The sequence below is a fragment of the Wyeomyia smithii genome, chromosome 2 (assembly GCF_029784165.1).
Source record: "Wyeomyia smithii strain HCP4-BCI-WySm-NY-G18 chromosome 2, ASM2978416v1, whole genome shotgun sequence".
Taxonomy (NCBI): Eukaryota; Metazoa; Arthropoda; class Insecta; order Diptera; family Culicidae; genus Wyeomyia; species Wyeomyia smithii.
In genome coordinates this window covers 111182510-111204389 of record NC_073695.1, presented here as the reverse complement: position 1 = coordinate 111204389, position 21880 = coordinate 111182510, and the positions used below count along the sequence as shown (strand labels likewise).

At 39.6% G+C, this 21880-nt stretch overlaps 1 protein-coding gene across 1 annotated transcript; it reads left to right on the top strand.

Moving 5' to 3' along the window:
- The first annotated feature begins 1013 nt into the window (after positions 1-1013).
- LOC129722388 (cuticle protein 7-like) lies at positions 1014-21118 on the top strand. The gene is made up of 4 exons (XM_055675789.1): positions 1014-1231; positions 3183-3279; positions 10547-10747; positions 20348-21118. The coding sequence occupies exons 1-4, from the start codon at positions 1136-1138 to the stop codon at positions 20455-20457; spliced, it is 504 nt and encodes a 167-aa protein (XP_055531764.1). The 5' UTR covers positions 1014-1135; the 3' UTR covers positions 20458-21118.
- The last annotated feature ends 762 nt before the right edge of the window (positions 21119-21880 follow it).

Here is a 21880-nt window from a genome sequence, read left to right as displayed (position 1 = left end):
GAATGAATTTTATTGCCTTCAAAGTAATAGGTTAAGTGTGTAGTACCTTTTTTATTGCATAAATGTAGTAATTTTCTGAATGTTCGGTTATTCAATAACAACAAAACTCGTTTGTTCATAAGTAATACTAATTAATGGCCGTTTCCCCGAAACGCTTTTTTTTGGCAAAGATTTGCGGTGTTTACGATAGACGCGCAGCAGATCAACTAAAATGGGAAAACTCGAAAAAAACGGAAAAAATCGATCGTTTTGCGACCGGGGAATTTCATAACGAACATTTGAACAAAAAAATATGAAGAAAATTGGTTCTGTAGTTCCACCGCAATCGTAAACACGGCAGTTATTTTTTGAGACACACCATTCCGAGATAAACGCGTATAGAGTTTAAGTATAGCACCCTAACTTTCTACAAAGACTTGTAGTAAAAACATCCACTGCTTCTTAAAATATCTTTCCTTCTCAAAACATTTTTTTGAGTTCAAAAATGTCTTTTCCACCTATGGAAAATACTTGGTTTACTACACTAAATTATAACTTCATAATTTTACTATATTGCATGTGTGTTACTACAGTTTTCATGGCTGTCAGAGAAAATTATATCTCAATATTATTTCATAGATCCCCCAAATAGATCATAGAACTACATTACACCTATCGTGATTCTAAAAAATCGAGCTGATTCGGAAAGCTTATCATCGCATCCAACACAATCATTCATCGCTTCAATTGCGTTAAAGTCTTCTGTTAGACAGAATGTACGAACAAAGACCATACCGTAACGACTTTCTGTGAGAAGCACGTGCGAATGATAGAACGCTACTTAGCTCAGCTCCCGCGAGGGACGCTACGGTCACGGGGGAGGCCAGCATCGCTTCGGATGATGAGAGCGAACCGGCTGTGAGTGCGGCACCTCGCCACGGTGAGAAGCCCGCAGCGCAAGTTTATTTGCAAGACCAAGTGTCCAAGAGAAGGAGATTCAAAGCTATATAAAACCAAATTTACAATCCGTTCGTGGTACAGTATCCGTCGAAGTAAGTGACAGTGCGGTCGTGTCCTAATTCGATCACTAATCGCTAGAATTGTTCTAGTTTGTGCAACAGCTACCAAGTGAATCCCGGAACGATAATCAGGAATAATGGTGACCCAAAGTTGTGCGATGCTGCTGCTGGTTGGCCTGGTAATGTTTGGATCTGGCGCGCTTGCTAGACCCGGATATGCCGTTGATTATTATGTGAGAGTTTGCTTCCTTTATCGTCCTATCAGCAGTTTTACCTTGCTCTGGCAAATTTGATCTGATTGGTGCTCATTGTTGTTCATCGCCTGTTATCGATGGTGCCAAAAGTGGACTGTTGCATGAACAACCAAAAGTTATATGCCGGCTATTCTGTAACGCATGGTTTGAATTTGAATGCTCTGCAAATGTGATTTGAAATCGTTTAAATGGAAGTGCGTGAACAAAATTTGCGATCGTTGATATGTTGAATATTTAATTTAAATTCTTGAAGCCGTTTCTCAATTAGGGTGTTTTATTTAGAGTGAAATAAGAAATGATTAGAGAGTTTTTTTGAGTCAGTAGGACAGTAATGCTAATCCGGTAAATGTTCTGTACACTATAAAGCCTGTGAAGAAGGATTCCTATGAATAAATTATAACAGCTCAAGATTCTGCTCTGCATTCGTTATAGTGAGGTTATGTGATATATTTGAAATTCCTTTGCACGGAAACAAATTATCGTAGTTTTCTTCTACGTTTATCATATATCGCAATTGGATTTCAGAAATATTTTTTTGTAAATATTCAAATATTATTTATAAGAAAAATTTATAACCCAAACAAAGTTTTAATTTAAATTCTATTTATTTTGTTTCTTAGGATATGAACTTGAAGAGTAAGCTTATTAGCTTAAAATAAAAATAAAGTAAAAAATTTATGAAGATCACACCGTAGTGCGTGCGTTTTAAATATTAGCTACCTACAAAGTAAAAATTTACTGAGAAGAACATCGAGTGATTATTCTGAAACAAAAAGCTTATAATGCTAATCATCCGTTTACGAAACACTTCAAATTTGATTTCGTTTAACATTTCAAATGCTTTAACACTTTAAAAACTGATTCCACAGCAGGATAGACACACACATTTGCTGACTTTGAAACGTAACATTTAATGACATGCAATCTAATCGTGTTACCCAAAGCGATGTAAGAGCGATAAGTGTTGGGTTCTGACCCGACGCGCAAAAGTTTTGTTCACCAAAATAATCGAAAAACTAGACTTCAGTCAGACGAAATTTAACAAGTTGGACCAGCTTAAAAAGAAATTATCACTTATTTAGTCTTCTAGATAAAATTCGTTCACCTAGAACACAGAAGTACTACAAGTCCGACCGAACTCCATTATCTGGAGTAGGTACCAAAATATTTTCTGGATAACTGAATTACAAAAAATATATTCAAATTTGCAGTAAACCAACGTGGAATATTTTTTTTGTCATTTTACTTATATGATACAGTGGCGTAGCCAAAAATTATTATTAATTTCCTTCACATTGGCATAAAGGGGTCATAAATTATAATAAATAAGTCGTTAGGGGTAGTAAAGGGTAAATTTCAAAATAATTATGAAAAGGAGCTGCTCCGGATAATACTGAGAGTCCTCAACTTCAGTGCTTAGACTCAAAAAGGAAATGTTTGAAACATGTTTATGAATTTCGTAATCAATTAACTTTGATTTTTCTCACTTTTTTAAACAGCGTGGCATCATATTTTCTTCTTCTGAAATATTGACTGTAACCATTCTAAGTAGTAACAGGATCCCAAACAACCTGTACAATAATTACTGTGGCTTAATGCTTCTGTTGTTGCATGGAGTTACATTGCAGTAGAAGGATAGTACTCTATTTTAACAAGATTAAAGTCAATATTATCATTCCATAAAGCTTATTATGACACTACCAACTATGTGCTTTCTAAAAATTGCAAATCCATGATAATAAATGTGTTATTCAACGACAGTGTGAAACAAACTGGTTTACATTTTATCTGGATACCAGTGAAAAACAATAAATTTTACAATACTAAAACATTACGGCATGAGCACCACAGATTACAACGCGAGCACCACGAAACATTGTAATCTCTGCAATCTATTTTCTTTTCTTTCCGTTTCCATTCATCACAATAGGATCACCCCAAATATGCCTTCAACTATGGAGTGGCGGATCACACTACTGGGGATGTCAAATCGCAACATGAAACCCGGGACGGAGATGTAGTGAAAGGTGAGCCGGACGCCTGAGGCGAGCCGTAAACTAGATTTATATTTAAATTGAACTATCCCAGCGTCTGCTTCTTCTCGTGACAATCGTGACAGGTACCGTCGCAACTTGACGATGTTCAACAAAACAGCATACAAAACTGATCCAATTCCATAATTCACACGTACCGAAACTAAGTTCCACCTCTGGGCCATTAATCTGCGCGCAATTTCGAAATTGTAGCTTCTCACGACTGCGGCTACCGCATGGTAATTCATTTCCATCTAAAACACTATTCATCCCCCATTTAACGCCTCATGCATTAGACTTTTCTACGCTACGTACTTTACCATGAGGACAAAAAACACGAGCCCCGGGCTGTTCCTTGAATATCTGCCTCGCGAATCTCATGGAAGCATATATAAACACTTTGTGTGTTTGTCTTTTACAAGAAGCGTATTGTTTGCGGCCACATCTAGCAAGGTGCATAGCAAGGGACGACCTCGAAAAAAAAACCTTTTCCACGCTGGTTAAAAGTTCATGGTATGATGGCTAGCGTCGCAGTATCTCATAAACTGAGTCGAATCGGTAATTATCGAAATTATCAACAACGTAGCTTACTAGTAAAATAAATCTACCTGCCAGTAAATTAATCTTCTCAAATCCGTTAGCTAGCTCAGCTAAAATAAAACATTTGTTCTACTGATGAGAAGATACGGTGATACCAAAAATGTACGGAGCTGGACTAAAATTTTGTATCCGTTGTGGCACGTAACAATAATGTATTGCTTCAAACCAAATTTTTCTGACAACGTTGAAATCTGAAGCAAACGTTTTTTATTTTATTAGAAATGTTTATAAGGTTTTCAGACAGTTCTGACCCAGAACTTATATTGTAAAACAGCGTATATGTATCTACTCAAGGTGAAATTTTTATAAAATGTTAGCTTGAACTTTAAATTGAGCTAGAACGACCGCACATTTAGTAGTCACTCCTTCGTGATAAATCTGAAGTTGCACAAAGGACCACCGTAATGGCTTATTTTGGATTAATTTCCCATCTTCGATGTACAACAAGTCAGTACCTTCGCTTTTATAGTTCATTAACGATGCCGGCTACGTTCTTGTGGTCAATTAGAGAGGAAAAAAGGAAATGTTACAATAATGGTTGCCAGAGATCGAGTTCACTTCTGCATCTCTGATGCCTGTTGCGGAAAGGAACAGTCACTTTGCTACCGTGGTCAGGGGCGAATATTCATACGTTTCTTGTTCCTCTACATGCAAGAATCTCCACTGCTCTTCTTTATACGAGCCTCTTTAGTTTACTTCCATTCCTGCCAAGTAACGACAGTTATAATTGTCTGTAGAGTTGCATTCTCAAATCTGCATGTTTTTTTTTCTGAAGTTTAGCGTGAGCGACGGTCTCATTCTGCTAAGATTGCTTATCAGTGAAGCGGACTCTGTAGCCTTGAGACTACGAGCTTCCGTTGAAGTCGAAATTTAAAAAAAAATGTTTTCTGAAAAATGTTGATCTTTAATAAAATGTTGTCTTTAGACAAGTTGCAGAACATTGATTTCTCTGCATCGGTAATTTTTTAATGGATTTAGACTCAAAGGTAATTTCCTGAAAGGACGTAAGCATTTTGGTTTAGGTTTGATTTAAAGCATTGTAGCTCCGGAACCTTTGGTTGTATAAAAAAACTGTTAGAAAATGAATTGTATGGAACTGATAATGCTTTACAAAAAAAACAACAATTTTTGTAGTTATAGTCAGGTGGGGATATCCTTGGTTTCATGCAACACTGGCACAATTCAAATTGTTTCATTTTGAAATTTTGATGTCAAACGATACCAAATACGGTTAAGTCATATTACACATTGACTTGTTTCAAAATTCAAAAAACTGAGTTAAAAGCTTATGTGTTTTTGGAGTTCAAATCAAAACTATGCTCTAGAGATGGTAAAAGAGAGATTTTAACTTGCTCACAGTTTTCGAGGATGTGTGAGAGGTAATTTTAAATGCTAATATTTATTTCCGTTTTTCTTGGAACTATGAATTTCGAGTTGTGCCAGTGACACACGAGACCCACAATAAGCAAGGAATGTTAGAATGCAGTCTTTGCTTGGTTAGAGGCCGAGTATACCTCTGCATCACTACAAAGACTACGGGAGGGAGGTTTTGATGAGAATTCACTCTTATAAGTGATATGACCATGATTTAATTGGATTAATGTAACAATAAAGATATGATTATGTACATGTGATTTATAAAAATAAATTATAAAATACAATAAGAAGTATTACTTACTTTACTTTACTTTGTTGGCTAACGGACCGTTCACCGGTCTAGGGCCGAACGAATTAGAGATGTCCAGCTTCTTCTGTCTTGGGCAGCCGTTCTCCAGTATCTCGTACACCAGCAGATCGTGCATCTTCTTCCATCGCGCACATCCACCGCGTGCGAGGCCTACCACGGAGTCGACGGCCTCTTCCTGGTTCTCTACTGAAGATAGTTTTGGTGGCTCTCTCGTCAGGCATCCTGGCTATATGTCCAGCCCACTGAAGCCTGCCCCGCTGTATTACCTTCACTATATCAGCATGTTTGTATACCTGGTACAACTCGTGGTTCATGCGTCTGCGCCACACTTCATCTTCCAGTTTACCGCCAAGTATCGATCGCAGAACTTTACGCTCGAAAACTCCGAGCACTCGTCGATCAGCTTCCTTCAGCGTCCATGCTTCACGTCCGTAAAGGGCCACTGGGAGTATCAGCGTCCTATACAGCGCTAGTTTTGTGCGAGTTTGCAAACTACGGGACCTTAGCTGGTTACGTAGTCCATAGAAGACCCTGTTCGCAGCTGCAACTCGTCGTTTCACTTCACGGCTCATATCGTTGTCACATGTCACAAGCGTACCAAGATAAACGAATTCGTCAACCATTCGTCAAATCGTTCCCCATCTATCTCCACCTCAGCACCAACACCACGGGGACTCCCACACTCTCTGCAAGCTACCATGTACTTCGTTTTGGCAGAGTTAATGACAAGTCCCAATCTCGCTGCTTCTCTCTTAAAAGGTACGAAGGCCTCCTCCACGGCCTCATGGTTGATACCGATAGTATCGATGTCGTCCGCAAAGCCAAGAAGCATGCGAGATTTCGTGATGATCGTACCGTTTCTTTCCACGTTTGCTCTTCGTACTGCACCCTCAAGAGCGATGTTAAACAGTAGATTGGAGAGCGCATCCCCCTGCTTCAGTCCATCCAACGTTACGAACGTGACTGATGTCTCGCCAGCTATCCGCACGCACGATTTTGATCCCTCCAGTGTCATACGACTCAGCTTAATTAGTTTCGTAGGGAAACCGTGTTCCAGCATGATCTGCCACAGCTCGTTTTTTTTTCACTGAGTCGTATGCGCCCAAGTCCACAAACAGATGGTGTGTCGGTAAGTTGTACTCCCGGAACCTATCGAGGATCTGTCGCAGGGTGAAGATTTGATCCGTCGTGGAACGCCCTTGTCGAAAACCAGCCTGGTATTCGCCAACAAAGGATTTCGTTAGCGGTCTCAATCTGAAGAACAGGATGCGGGAGAGCACTTTATATGCGGAGTTGAGCAACGTTATCCCTCGATAGTTGCCACAATCCAATCGATGGCCCTTCTTATAGATAGGGCAAATGAGGCCTTCCAATCAGTCGTTCGGCATTTGTTCGTCCGTCCAGATCCTTAGAATTGTCTGGTGGATCGCATAGTACAGCCGCTCGCTTCCCGCTTTTAAAAGTTCGGCCGAGATACCGTCCTTCCCAGCGGCCTTGCCTTTTTTCAGCTCACTAATCGCCTTTTTCACCTCCTCCTGTGTTGGTGGCTCCACAGCTTGTTCGTCACTCATAATCGTCATCCTGTTCCTGCTCTGCTCATCCGGCTCCTCACCGTTCAAAAGTGCCTGAAAATGCTCCTTCCACCTGGCTGCATAAAGTGGCCTGAAAAGTGTCGACCGTCAATCAGTACGTGATCGATCTGGGAGCAGGCTTCTTCATTTTGATGCCTCCAGGTGTGTTGAAAGAAGTGCGTGCAATAGGGTCTACCGCACGGAATTCCCTTTCTCCGGAATTTGGCCACCGAACCTCCTGAATCGCTGCGATTTAGACTCCCTGCCGCTTTAGTTCACGAGCAAGCAAGCCAGCCCGCGCCGGTTCATTGAGAGATCGGACGTTCCAAGTACCCAATTTCCAATCGTTTACCTTGACCTTTTTCCGTGTTCGTAGCCTAGGTCTTTGCCGATTGATCCGTTCCGTATTTCTAAATTCGTTGTTCGTGGTTGATGAAAGGTTTGGGTATGTTATCTTACCAGGGTCGTGATACCTACATCCTGCTGATGGGGCTGCCATCTTAGGTGTAGCTGGCGGGATACAGCATTCCATAATTCAGCCGCCCACTCCGGGTCAGACGCTGTTGTACGCCGCCCCCATGGGGATACAGCCGCGTACGGCCCCCTTCCCAGTCAGCATACGACCATAGTTTCCACCGGGGTTGGTTACCTGATCTCCGCTATGGTTACTCGTATTCCGGTCGGCACCACGGGGAGGATGGGATAGGAGTTGCTGAACAGACGTGAATGGCCACATTAGGGTCTCAAGTTACACGTGTCCATTTGCCAACCATAAGAAGTATTAGGGAATGTATAAAAGATCTCGATTGGCTGCCTTCCATAGCTGGAATTTCCAAATTTTTGACGTAGAAAACGCAAAAAAAAATAAATACGTATTCCAAAAACATACAGAAAGTGTCCGTTATATTGTGTTCCCAAAAAGAGGTGATAAACTTTTTTAAGACTAATTCATGACATATCAATAGTTGTTGTTGTGCTACTTTCTGCGGCTGAAACATTTTGTGTTCATGTAGTTATTACAACAACATTGCAGCGCTTGCACAGACGAGTCGCTCTTATCAACAACTGTTTACCACATGACTTTATGTGAACAAACAGATCATCTACACTTCACGAAAAGGGGGGGAAAATCGAAGCACCGAGATGCGATGATTCACAGGTTGATCGAAACAGAAACGGCCCAACACGGCTATAGACCATTTTACGGAACGAAAACGGAACAGAAAACATGGAACAGCAAATACCGTGTATCCTACCCTATCAGTTCGTAAAATGGTCTATACACGTTTGCTAGTGTGAATGTCATCTATTTTCATAAGCAAACGCATAATGTATGATGCAGATTGAAAAAAAAAAGCACAAAAACAAACCCGACATTTTCCTGCACTTTCAGTGCGGCGTAAAATAGGACGTCGAATATTTTTTACTGGGTGAGCTATGAGCGCGAATATCAACACATAACAAAATCTAAACAATACTTTTGTACTCATTTTACTGAATCCATTTAAAGTAGAATTCTCTCTTCAAACTTATTTTCCCTTGAAACCTGAAAACTAAACTGAACTAAATTGAAAACAAGATTTCCAAAAGAACAATCAAATTCCATTGATGCAGTATGATATAAATAATAATTCCAAATCATAAAGGTCTTCGCAAATAACTTTCTTAATGCATCCGTTTTTGAGATATACAAAATTACATTCAGAAAGTTTAAGCCATATATGAAAATACTTTTTTTGTATGTTATTCGTAGTACTCCAGAAACAATCATAGTTTCACTGAAATGTAAATGATATAAGACAATTTATTCTTTGACAGCAATTCTAAATTTCCATTATGCTGTCACTGATTGAATTGTGTTGTGTTGATTGTACATTTCAATAAATCTATTTTCTGTTGCTGGAGAACCACAAAAAAACTGACTCTTTCTTGTATTTTTTTTGTAAGATTTTAACCACTGCGACCATTATTTTGATCTTTTGTGGTTAAGTGAAGATTGGTCTTCTGACCACGTGGACTGATTGACATGGCACGGGTTGAATAACACAATCTTGCACAATCTCACCCCGGCTTGCGGTATCAGAAAATTTATCTTTAGTTGGTACATCCAACGACATAAGAATAATTGCAATCCATTATTTAGTTGAACAGATATTACCCTTTTAAATCTGATGTACCATTTATGACGGTGTCCTTTCAAATTTCAATCTATTGGGGTGGAACAAAAACCAAAAGTCAGTTCTTATGCACTTTTCGTGTTCTTCATGGTTCCTATAATAACTGTGTAAATTTTCAGATCGATTGGTGGAACTATATTTTTGCACTCGATTTTTTGAGTTTTCAATCGATTTGACATCCACTTTTTCAAAACTTTTTCTCCAGAGATGTCCAGTTGGCTCCTAAATATATATATCGATACATGATATTTGAAGAACATTTTGCTGGGGAAAACACTTCTGCAGACCCTAAGGCGCTACGATGCTTGTTGATAAAGTTGTTTTGCCGATACTTTTTGCCCATATTACCGTAATCCAGTCTATTACATATGCCATACGTTAAAAAAAAAACAACCTATTCAGTGGCATCCTTTGCAACAATTTTTTTTTAATAGTTTTATTACTTGTTTTAATGACAAGGTAGTGATTTCAATCTCAACCTTCTGTCTGTCTTATTACAGTTTTTAAAAATTTCCCCACGCAGCCGTAAGATTGGCAAAAAACTTTGCAACATTTTCATTTTTTTTCTCAAGCTTCAAGTGTGTCATTCACTCATTTGACTGAGCATGAAAAGTGACCAAACTATTGCAAATGCTTTATTACATAAACATATCTGCATCATGTGTACTGATATGTGCACAACATAACCTTGGTAATAACCGCGTCAGCAATAATCTTAAACTTCCAAGTAGGGCTCGTTACTGCGAAAGCATAAAAGCTCGTCTTCAAAAAGCATCAACTCATTGCATCTTGACCCAAAGCCAGCAGTTTTATTGCAATGCTCATGAATATTGCACATTACTGGGTTCGGAATCATAAATCTCTACTTCTAACGGCGATCCATTGCATCGTGCACTCGATGAAGAGTTTGACAAAAAATAAACACTCAAAGCAAAAAACAAACGTTCGCGGGGAACTGGGAAATTTTGCGGTTAATCACTACGTGAGCAGTCAGTTTCCTATCATGATTCCATTCAAGTCGATCGGCCGCTTGAAACGCACAGCCAATTCATTCATGATTCGGGCTTTGTGTTCGCGTAAAACCTTAACCTAGGTTGTGATTCAGCTGAAATTGAACGCCGCGTTTGCCAAACTCCATCCATTCCACGGTGTCTGGCGTTTTCTTCATTTTATTTCAATCGTATTTTTTTTTTCATTTAATGTATTGCTTTCTTCACCCGCAACAGGTCAGTACTCGCTGGTGGAACCGGACGGTTCGGTTCGCACCGTGGACTACACAGCTGATCCAATCAACGGATTCAATGCTGTCGTTTCGAAGACCGCCCCGCTCATCCACCACGCCTCGGTCCCAGTGGTGAAACACGTCAAGGCGTACGTCCCGGCGCCCGTTCCGGTGCACAAAGTTGTCTACGCTCACGAGCCAGTGGGTGAGTATCGCTGATGGGGTTGATTCGCATAGTTGAGATAATGAGGAAAATTTGACAATAATAATCTTGTTTTTTAATTATGACGCTGCCGTAACATTTTTGTTTTTTTTATTGATGAGCTCTTTGAGGTTGCGTTCTTGACACACCTAGTATCAAAATTGGAGGGGCGTCGCAGCCACAAGAAATTTGCTTTGACTTTGATCTGCTCTTATAGTTACTGTACTGATCAGAAAAACGTAATAAGGACACGCTAGGGTGAATTTTCAACGACCGGCACCATTATAGCACTAGATAAAGCTTAAGAACGAAAAGCAAAACATGAAAAGTAGGACCCTGGTGCTAAATTATGATTAGAAACTTGACCTTTTGTTTATTCGACACTAGCTTCGCCTTATATCGCTTTAATTTACGGATAGCATGAAGTGCAGAATAACGTAGACATCCGGAGAAATCCACTAACCTTGGCGTACGTGTTCTTTGTACAAAGGAGGTGATCATATAATATAGGGGCAATCTATTGTAAAAGAAAGGCGTTTCAATTGATAAGGAAGTCAAGATTTTTCGTGTTTAACTTTGTTGTCCAGAGACCGGAACATGATGTTTGTCGCTATTCGAAAATCCAAGATGGTCTCTAGAAATCTGCGATAATCAATCATATTTTCCCCGATATGGATATTTTTAGACTCAAGATGACATCCAGACACCAAATATCAATAGCTGACACCTTTTTCCAAATACGAGATGGTGACTTACGTTTTCGAGTAACTTAAGTTTTGGACTGGAATTAATGTATCATTTAAGGGATTTATATTTCGGCTTGCAGTCTAATGAATTGCGTTGATTTCTATCTGCTCATCACCAACGTTTCGGTCCTTCTATGAGACCATCATCATATATATATATATATATATATATATATATATATATATATATATATATATATATATATATATATATATATATATATATATATATATATATATATATATATATATATATATATATATATATATATATATATAATATATATATATATATATATATATACATATATTTCACATTTTACGTACAAAATGATTTACATTAGGACAAAATAACACCATATGAAATTGAAAAAATACTCACTCGAAAACAGTAACCAGCAAGTTAAAAAGATTGTGCAAAACATAAAAAGGTCGGGTCGTAAAGGGTTTAATGCCGTACATCCGAAGCGCAGATTCAAATTTGGTTCATTTTGGTGAAAAAACCTATCGAGCGATACACTTCGCCTCCATCACACAATTTTTTTTTTCGTTTTTGAGTAAGATGGGTAGAAAATTGGCATATCCGGAGCCAAAACTGATGTCTGATGCCATTTTGAAATCGAATTGACACCTTTCGGTTTATGTAGAGTTACTAAAATCTAAAAAAATGGTGAAATATTTAAAATTTATTTATGTTTCTAGAGTCGGAACTTTCGTGATATCTTTTTAAAATTCAAAACCGACTTTTCCGACTTCCGACTTTTCGAAAGCTGGGTGGAGCTGAAGAAGATATTCAAATACTTTTCAATATTAGAATTTTCAGAATGAAGATAATACCCTAGAACCAAAAATTATGATTAGTGGAATGTGCTCTATAGCGCTTTAATTGAAAACACTAGGGAATATTGCATGAACTGAACTGTCAAAAATAAGATAAGACGAGCTAAACAATCGATCAAAGCTGATTGAAGTTTCTGAAATCTATTTACATTGAAGTGAAAGTATATTTGAATGTTTGTTTCATCATCACTCCAGAACGCGTTGACCCATCTCCACAAAACATGGCATAAGAGTTCTTTGACATAAGAAAATAGTTATAAACGAAATGTGACAAATCAACAGGAGGGTTAAATCTCTGAAAATCATTTCGCCAAAATACATTTGTAGTACAGAGAAACTGTACACAGGTACATTTCAGCTTTTTTATACGTTAGAAGTTCCCTCAAGCATTAGGCGTCGTACACAGATTATGTAACGCTAAAAACCTAGATTTTAGACCCCTCCCCCCTATGTAACGATAAGTAACGTTCGATATGACCCCCCCTAAAATTAGGTAACGCTGGACATCCTGATCGCCTCACCAAATTTGCAATTTTGAGCAAACATCACAGTTACGTAGCGGTCCAACTATCACCCCCCCTCCCGCCTGCGTTACGTAATTTGTGTACGACGCCTTATAGGCTCGACGGGGTAGTTGACCTTAATCAATAGTGATAAAAATCAGTGACATCTCAGAACAAAAAAGTCAATTTTTCCGTACAACACCCTCCAACGGTATGTTAAACAATAAATTTGACAACCCGTCACTCTGCTTGAAACCATCAAACGTCACGGAAGCGTCCGATAGCTCACCGGTCACCCTGATGCCTGATGTGGAACCATCAAAGGTGCCACTACTTACTTACTTTTCTGGTGAAACATCTTTCAGTATTTCACCTGCATCACAATGTTACGCCAACATCCTCGCTCCATAGCAGCTTATCTCAAGTTTCTTGAGAGTCCCACACTTCCAAGATCTTGCTCCACTTGGTCTAATCACCTAGCTCTTTGTGCACCTCTACGTCTTGTACCGACTGGATTCGAGATAACACCATTTTTGCGGGATTGTTGTCCGGCATTCTTACAACGTGTCCCGCCCATTGTACCCTTCCAGCTTTCGCGATTTCCTCAATACTGGATTTGCCGTAAAGTTGCGAGCTGGCTGGTGCTGGTGTTCATCCTTCGCCTCCATACGCCATTCTCACATACTCCGCCGAAGATAGTCCTAAGCACACGTCGTTCGAAAACGGCTAGTGCTTGCAAGTCCTCCTCGAGCATTGTCCATGTCTCGTGCCCGTTGAGGACTACTGGTCTTACTTAAAGATCCGAGGTGCACAATTCTTAAAGATCCGAGGTATACAATTTCATCAACCACCTCGAACTCGTCTCCTTCAATTATTACGCTACTGCCTATGTGAGCCCTATCGCGCTTGGTTCCTCCTGCTAGCAGATATTTGGTCTTTGACTAATTCACTTTCAATCCAACCTTTTCTGCTTCACGTTTCAGCTTGGTGTATTGTTCAGCAACCGCCTGGAACGACCTTCCGACAAGGTCCACGTCGTAGGCGAAGCAGATGAACTGGCTGGATTTATAGAAAATCGTGCCCCGCATGTTAAAGGCCGCACGTTTCATCACACCTTCGAACGCAATGTTGAATAGGAGGCAGGAAAGACCGTCGCTTTGTCGAAGTCCCTTTCGTGTTTCAAAAGGGCTTGATAACGCTTCTTGTATATTGGGTATATTACTCCCTCCTTCCACTCCTCCGGTAGCTGTTCTGTATCCCAGATCCTGACAATCAGCTGGTGCAGACAGCAAGCCAACCTATCCAAGCCCAGTTTGATAAGCTCCGCTGCGATGCCATCTTTTCCAGCTGATTTATTGTACTGCTTGATGGCATCCTTAACTTCACTTGTCGTAGGTGGCACGAATCAGTTTAATTTGTTTTGCTAGAAAACCGGCTTCGAGCATAATTTACCATAACTCATTTATCTTAATTGTATCGTACGCTGCCCTGAAGTCTGTGAACAGATAGTGAGTTCACAAATTAAATTCTAGAAATTCTTCGTCGCAAGGTTAACATTTGGTCCATAGTGGAGCGTCCCTTTCGAAAACCCCATCGGTATTCACCAACAATGATTCCTTGCAACGGCCCACGTCTGTGAAACAGGTTGCGGCATGGAACTTTGTACACTGTACAAACAAACCGTACACCACAATAGTTACTACAGTCCAGGCGGTGGCCTTTTTGTAGATTGGGCATATGAGACCCTCCAACCAGTCCAAACGCAATTCCTCAGACTGCAGTTTCAGCTTGATTCGATGGATGGCTCGAAACAGCTGTTCGCTCCCGATTTTGGAAAGTTCAGCGGAAATACCGTCTTTCCTCGCTGCCTTGCAGATCTTCAGCTCTTTAATTGCTTTTTTCACTTGTCCATAGATAATGGATACACAGCTTGAACATCATTTTCAATGTTAATCGTGCTCCTCAAGACACCTCTGTCTTTCTTCACCGTTCAACAGCACACTAAAATGTTGTCTAATTTATCGGTAATCAATCGGTAATCGGTGATCCTTGTCGTTACACCTCACAGGATAGACACGTTTTGGTTTCAGATTATGTTTTTTTTTTTTGTAGGAGCTTCGCGCATCTTACCTGGAGAAGCAGCCTTCAGCTTTCGCAAGAACACGCTCCCAATGCTATCATTTTTTCCGACAATGGAGTCTCTTTTCAGCGGCTCTAGCAGCCCGATATTTCCCTCCGCTCTGATATGTCACAGCCGTAGCCAATATGTGACCTTTGGCGCGGTTCTTCTCGCTCGCTCGCTGCCATTCAGCGTCAAACCACTTATTGGACGTGGTTGTCGCAGTTTTATCCAATACTTCTCGCGCTGTGGTGCTGATTGTGCAGTAAATATGTCTTCACTGTTCCTTCAAGACCCCTCCAAATCAACTTTCTCTGAATACTTTGTAGCCACTCCTCCAGGTAATAACCGCTGAATGTACAACCGTATCTTCCTCGTTGTCCTCGCTTTCAATACGTTGGACAACAAGGCTTGGATCTTGTACAACACGGGTCAACGTTTGGTCCTCTGAACAACATGGCATCTGCAACGTATGAAAAATACCGACCAAGAGCAGGTCACCCTTTGGGTGCAACCAGGTGTACTTTCGAATATTTCGGCGTGCAATAGCCATGCCTCTGGCGTGCAATAGCCATACCTCTGGCGTACAAATAGCCATGCCTCTGGCTTCAGCGAAATCTATAAACATTTGGCCATTGTCGTTCGTAGTTTAGTGGAAGCTTTCTCTACCAATTACGGGGCGGAAGAGGTCTTCCTGCCCAACCTGCGCATTTGCATCTCCGATGACGATTTTGATGTGCTACCCTGGGTTTCAAGAAGATCATAGGACTTCTCCTTCTCGTCGTCGGGTGGGCACACAATAACTAGGCTGTAATTGAAGAATTTCCCCTTATTTCCCAACACGCGTATACGATCACTGATATGCTTCCGTTTAATGACACGCTTCATCTGTTTCCCAATTAGCACGAAACTAACTCTGCTTTCACGCTGCCACTGTAGTAGATGTGGTACTTAAATTAAGGGGTCGCTATTGGATCTACAGCTCGGAACACACGTTCTCAAGTTTCCGGCCACCACACCTCATGAATAGCTGCGACTTCCACATATACCTACCGCAGCTCTCTAGCAAAGATGTCTGCGCGTACCGATTCGAGTAGAGTCCTTACATTCAGAGAGTTTCCAACAATCGTTGTCCTTTTCAATCGCCTGAGTCTATGGCGACTATTCTGTTGCGTATTATTATCTTAAGATTCGGCTCGGCTACCTTTTTTTCTGCATGGACTTGCTAACTCGCAACCCGAATCGTCGTTTTATTGTGAGATATGCCCGGGTGTCTGCTGTGTCCCGTACTTAAATTTTTAGCAGTAACGCTATTGAGAACTGGTATGCTTATTATTTTTTACATGCTAGTGTGTAATATGATTTAACCCTTCTCTTACACGCTTACTGCTCTACTATACCGAGCATCGTTCCTCCTACCAAATATCACCAGTCATAAATCCCTAAAGGAGTTTCGTTGGGCGTCCTTCTGGACAGGTTTATTATAAGAGGGATTTTTTTTGTTAAGTGGAAGTCACACCGAGGGATTATAGAATTCAGCGCGGGGGAGCCTGAGAATAAACCCACGCGTAAAGTCCTTCTTTGACATCGTATGGTCCGATTCTACTAAGACGTGAACCCTCGACCATGCGCTTGATAAAGTGAACTCTGTAACTCTCTTACTAGGGCTGGAATACCTAGTCTTGCGATGGGGTTATCGTCTTAGATATAGCTTGCGAGGCACCGCATTCCATAGATCAGCTGCCCGTTTCGGGTCAGACGCTGTTGTGGCGCGCCCCTAACATGGGGACACAGCCGCGTACGACCCCCGGGGGTTGATTACCCAACCCCGCTAAGATTACTCGTATACCGGTTGGCACCTCGTGAAGCTTGGGATAAGAGTTATTGAACAGAGATGAATGACCACAATAAGGTCTCAATTGTAACAAAACTACCAACATACAAGTAATAGGGTAATCGTTCCTATATTCATCTCATTACGCCTTTTTGATCAATTTATCGTCAAGATTTACCATATTTTCAACGTAAAATTTACAACCACTTGACAAAATCAAGAATCAAATAGATTTACCTTCAAAAATTTGTAAAAACTTGGACAATGAGAGAATAAGATAAATAAAGGTGCACCTAGCTGTTGAGATGAATGATGGAGCGATTACCCTATACAATTAATTTTTTTTTTCAATCAAAATGAAAAACATTATGTACATACTGGTCGACCAAAGCGAAAAAAACATGAAAGATTATAACTTTTCTACCATTTTTGTGAATTTTGGTGCCCCTAGCGTGCTCGGAAGTGCGTCAAAAAGTGGACGAGAAATTACTCGTCAGGTTCGTCGTTTATATGTTTGCTTACGAGAAAAATTCATTCAAGTCTCTGAAAACTTTACGCACGTCTGGCTTGGCTAGAAACATCAAAATTCACAGGAACGGTACAAAACCTATGATGTTTTATTTTTTCCAGTTTAGGCTGAAGGATTTTTTTTTTTCATTCTAGTGGATCATTTATCAACACAGGTTTGACCTAGAACTCAAAAGACAAATAAATTTAAGAACCGATTCAGTGTTATCATAGCGGAGTTATGTTGGCCGGAATTGCCCGTTATACAAAATGATCTTTTGCAATTCGGTTCAAAAATATGAATTTATAATAGACATAGAACATCGATTTTCGAATTCAAGCAACCAAACATCAGTAATTCTTCATTTCCCGTAAGAATCAGAGACTAGGACTGATATTGAATCCAGAGTAAGGTCAGGTATTCAACTAGTTATATCTTTTTAACAATTAAAGTATAGCGACCATACGATCGGCAGTAAGGTTAATTGGCAATTGGTCTAAATTTATCTGACCTTTCACTTAACTTTTTTTATTGCTTTAATTTATATTTCTCATTTTTGTAGTTGATCGTTTTTTAGACTATTTTATGAAAAGAAAACATGGTGGCAACAAAGTGCTATGAAATTAGAGCAAATATTGCAATGCTGAGATGTCCAATGCCAATGTTTAATTTACTCCACTAATGATTGCAATAGAGAAATTTAAATTTCAATTAATGGCTTAAGGTTTTTGTTGTGCACCTAAAAATTGTTGCAGAAACTTTTCCCGCGGCATACCCAAGGTGTTCCGACAAATTATTATGACACAATTGATACTTTACTACAAACAACTGCCACCTCGCTTTACATCTCCTGCAGTAAAATTTAAAGAAACACCGACTAAGCTGCTGGGTAAATACAGCTAAAGGTTAATTATCGTTACCGTCGTCTTCGTCTGCCGTAGCGCCGTGACGTGACGCTCCAAGCTACCGAACATAATTATCACCGGTCTATTCCAAGTCACTATTCACCGGTTGATGAATAGTGCACGCGCCTAATATAAACACGTTTTGCAAACAGCGAACGCTCGGGAAAATCTTCCCACCACCAAGCGGACAATTGTTTAACCTGGCTGGTGGGCTGCCGGAGCATGCGTTTTTCTGATGTATTTATTTTCGGCCTATTCTCATGCTAATTATGATCGGTCGGTTGTAGGAGAAAATGGCTAACAATCAGCGTCACTTGAAAAAGCCTGCTGTTTATAACACCAGCTAGCCACAGAGGCTGGCTTACTTTAGTGGGTCAAAACTTATAGCAAGCTTAAGAGCGGCAATCACACGCATGCGAAACCGGTCGATTGGATAATTTGTATACTATCGGAAAGTGATCGAACTATTACATCCATGCTGATTTGCTTTTGGCACCACATGGTGGAACCTAAACGATTACAATCAACAAAAGCAGTAATAAATAGCATTAACATATTATGGTGTTATCCTATTTTAGACATTGTTTATCACTCTATGAAAAATTAATTATTTTCAAAACAAATTTCAAAAGTTCCACACATTTAGAGCTTGTGGACAATCGCTAAACTTGAGACCTATAGGTTTCAATTGAAGTGTCACGGTGTAAGCTGTTTTCTACTTTTGGATTTTCTTTTAAATTTTGGTGTTTCGGTGCCGTGCACGCAGAATAAGAACCGACACCTGCTGCCGGATTTTCAAAGGACATGGTAATTGATCGTCTCCCACAAAAGAATAACAGTATTCGTTTGAAAAATCAGAAGATGGAATAATAAGTTTCCATTCAACTCTACTAGACATTTGAGAAGTAAATATTGGGCTGGTGCCAGTCCACATAAGCACTGATGATGATAGTATGTTGCAATCGAAATACGTATATGTACGGACTAGTACTATTTTCAATATTTACTTCTCGAATTTCTAGTAGAGTTTAATCACAACTTATAATTCTATCTCCTGGTTTCCTATATCATTCTACTAATATGATCAGTAAAACATTTTCGTGTACAACATTGAACTGCGTAAAGTACGCATCACGCAAGAAATCAAAATAAAATTAATCAGGTTATTGTAGGCCAACGTTCACAATATCACGAGAACAATAATAATTTAAGACAGAAAATGTGCTCAAATCAAGCGGAAGAATATTTCGCCTAACAACTATCTCTCTCTTCAATTGCCATTAGCTCCGTCGCGGTTCAATTAGCGCCTGCAATTTATAGGAAAAACATGATTTCAGCACGTGTGTGAGCTTTGCCCAGATTTAATTAACTACACTTAAGCGTGCAATATGTAATTTAACTGCACCAAATTTAAAGGCTTTTAAAGTTCAGACAGCCGAACGGATTTGGCAGATCGCAACTATCACCGCCGCCAATCGTCCGTCGTGTGGCTAATTCAAGGACAGCTGATTCGTCTTTCTCTATCGATCGGTCAGCAGAGCGAACGTCAGAACAAAACAGACGGTGCCTGAACGGTAAGAAGATTTAGCATTTTCTGTACGCCGTTGACTCGATGTAACGTTCGAACAGTTTCAACATACAATTGCCCTTTCATGACAGCTACTGATGCTATGGACGACCATCGGTACACGATTTTGTATGTAGAGCTACAACGAACCATATTTGATTATTACCATGTCTTTTTACTATGAATAGCTTTGAACAACTCGAAACAAAGGCACAACCGTCCCAGCCACTTCTGGCCACCGCCAACATCGTCGTGGCAAGCGCAATTCGTGTACCTAAAATTACAAAATGCCAGTCAGTAATGTTTGCTAGTGGAAAACCGCTGCCGGGTGCTCATCAGATTGCAACCCGAAGAAGACGTATGTCAGCTCTCGTTATAGTTGATCTTTCAATCACTTAATAACTTCTTGCGATCGGTGCCGCGTTTGTTCAGGGTTTGTGGCTAGCCTTATGAGCAGGGAAAGGAGGGCTGAAACAAACAACCTTGTAGATATTCTAATGCTTTGCTTTCAAAGCGGCATTATCCGAGTTGAATAAACTAGAAATAGAAAGTAGTTGTAATTATTTTTTCGTATCTTTCAGTGCACGTCGCTAAGACCGCCCACTATGCTGAACACGAACCTGTTTACGGTCACTATAGCGACTACCATGATGGATACTACGGCCACTATGACGATGGACATTACTACTAACCGAATCGGTAGGGATTTTTATCATCATCATCGAATTGTTCCTTCCTAGCAAAATAGGAACGGAAGCCAGAAACGTCAAGTTCGTCTATTACGTTGCAGTAGCGGCCCAAGATCGTGCCGCTTTTACTGTCCATACTCTTCCAAAGAGAACCGCTGTTATGCGGTCTAGATCTAGGTCAGGATCTTTATCGCAAAACCTTGCTCTCAATACGAACCGCAAAGTGCAATTATCTATATGTAGTATTTAATTCTGATTTGTTAATGAATAGTCTTACCAATAGGTTATGTCTCTCAACTTTTATGTATATATGTGTAAAGTTTTTCCTCCCAGCTGGTTTTCTCCAACGTTGTCTGTCGTCTGTGGAAAAAAATTAAAATAATACAGAATTGAAAACATTTACCCCTGATTTTACGTACCTTAACGTAAACGATCAGATTACTGCATAAAAAGTCTAAAAACTGTTTAGCACCAATTCTATGAAAACATTATACCAAGCAGACAATAATTAACTCAAATCAGACAAATAGCACACATAATAACTAATCGTATATCATAATTGTTGTTAAAAGGTCGTGAATTGCAGTTGTAAGTAGCGCCAAAACGTGATCGTCGCGAAGCCAGTTCTTAAATATAAGTACGGAATTTGCAAATAAATTTGAACGAGCGAAAACTTTTCAAAAATTTTCCGAGAGATGACCGCCATTCGAATCATATCACATTTCAAAGCCAAGCCGCGCATTTTGGTTTTTCCATAGTCGAAGGATGTTTGTATATCAAAATGATTTTCTATAAATTATGTTATCTTCAATTTGGTTTCCGAAAAAGTGTTCTAGCATGTGGTCTAAGAAGTATCAGGCGGTATAGTTTTACTAATATGGAAAATAAAAAAAGTAAGACCTGCAGTGAGCTGAATTTGTGGTAAAAATAGTTGTTTTTATTTCCTAGGCGCAAAAAACGGTCGAAACACAAAAATAAAAAAATACGTATGAAATGAGTAAAAATATTAAGCGGATGCTCATGCTAGAACTTACCGATAGTTTGTTTAGTTTTATTTCTTTCTCTTTCTGCATCTCTTTCTTTTTTTTTGCTTTTTCTCTCTCACGGACATCTCTCTTGAAAAGAAATTATCTAAAAACGCTGGATTGTTGTATGTATCGACAATTTAATTCCTGATTTCAATGATTTTGAACTATAAAAATTTTATACATTGAGCAATTCCATAAAATATGTCCCAAAAACTTTACACAGATGTTCCTATGGGCTTTAGATATTTGTGCTGTTAATCATTTTTTTTAATAACGACTAATTTTCAAAAAGGATCAATTCTCACTTGAACCGTCCCACTGACTGGTGACACGAGAACTTTCAAAACGGATATTCATGTGATTGAAAGTAGTTCAAAAAGTAATGGTAGAGATTTCA

Excerpts from the sequence above, each read along its gene's own strand:
- LOC129722388 (XM_055675789.1), top strand. The coding sequence starts at position 1,136 with ATGGTGACCCAAAGTTGTGCGATGCTGCTGCTGGTTGGCCTGGTAATG. Across the intron at positions 1,232-3,182 it reads GATATGCCGTTGATTATTAT|GATCACCCCAAATATGCCTT; the intron begins GTGAGAGTTTGC and ends TCATCACAATAG. Across the intron at positions 3,280-10,546 it reads GGACGGAGATGTAGTGAAAG|GTCAGTACTCGCTGGTGGAA; the intron begins GTGAGCCGGACG and ends CACCCGCAACAG.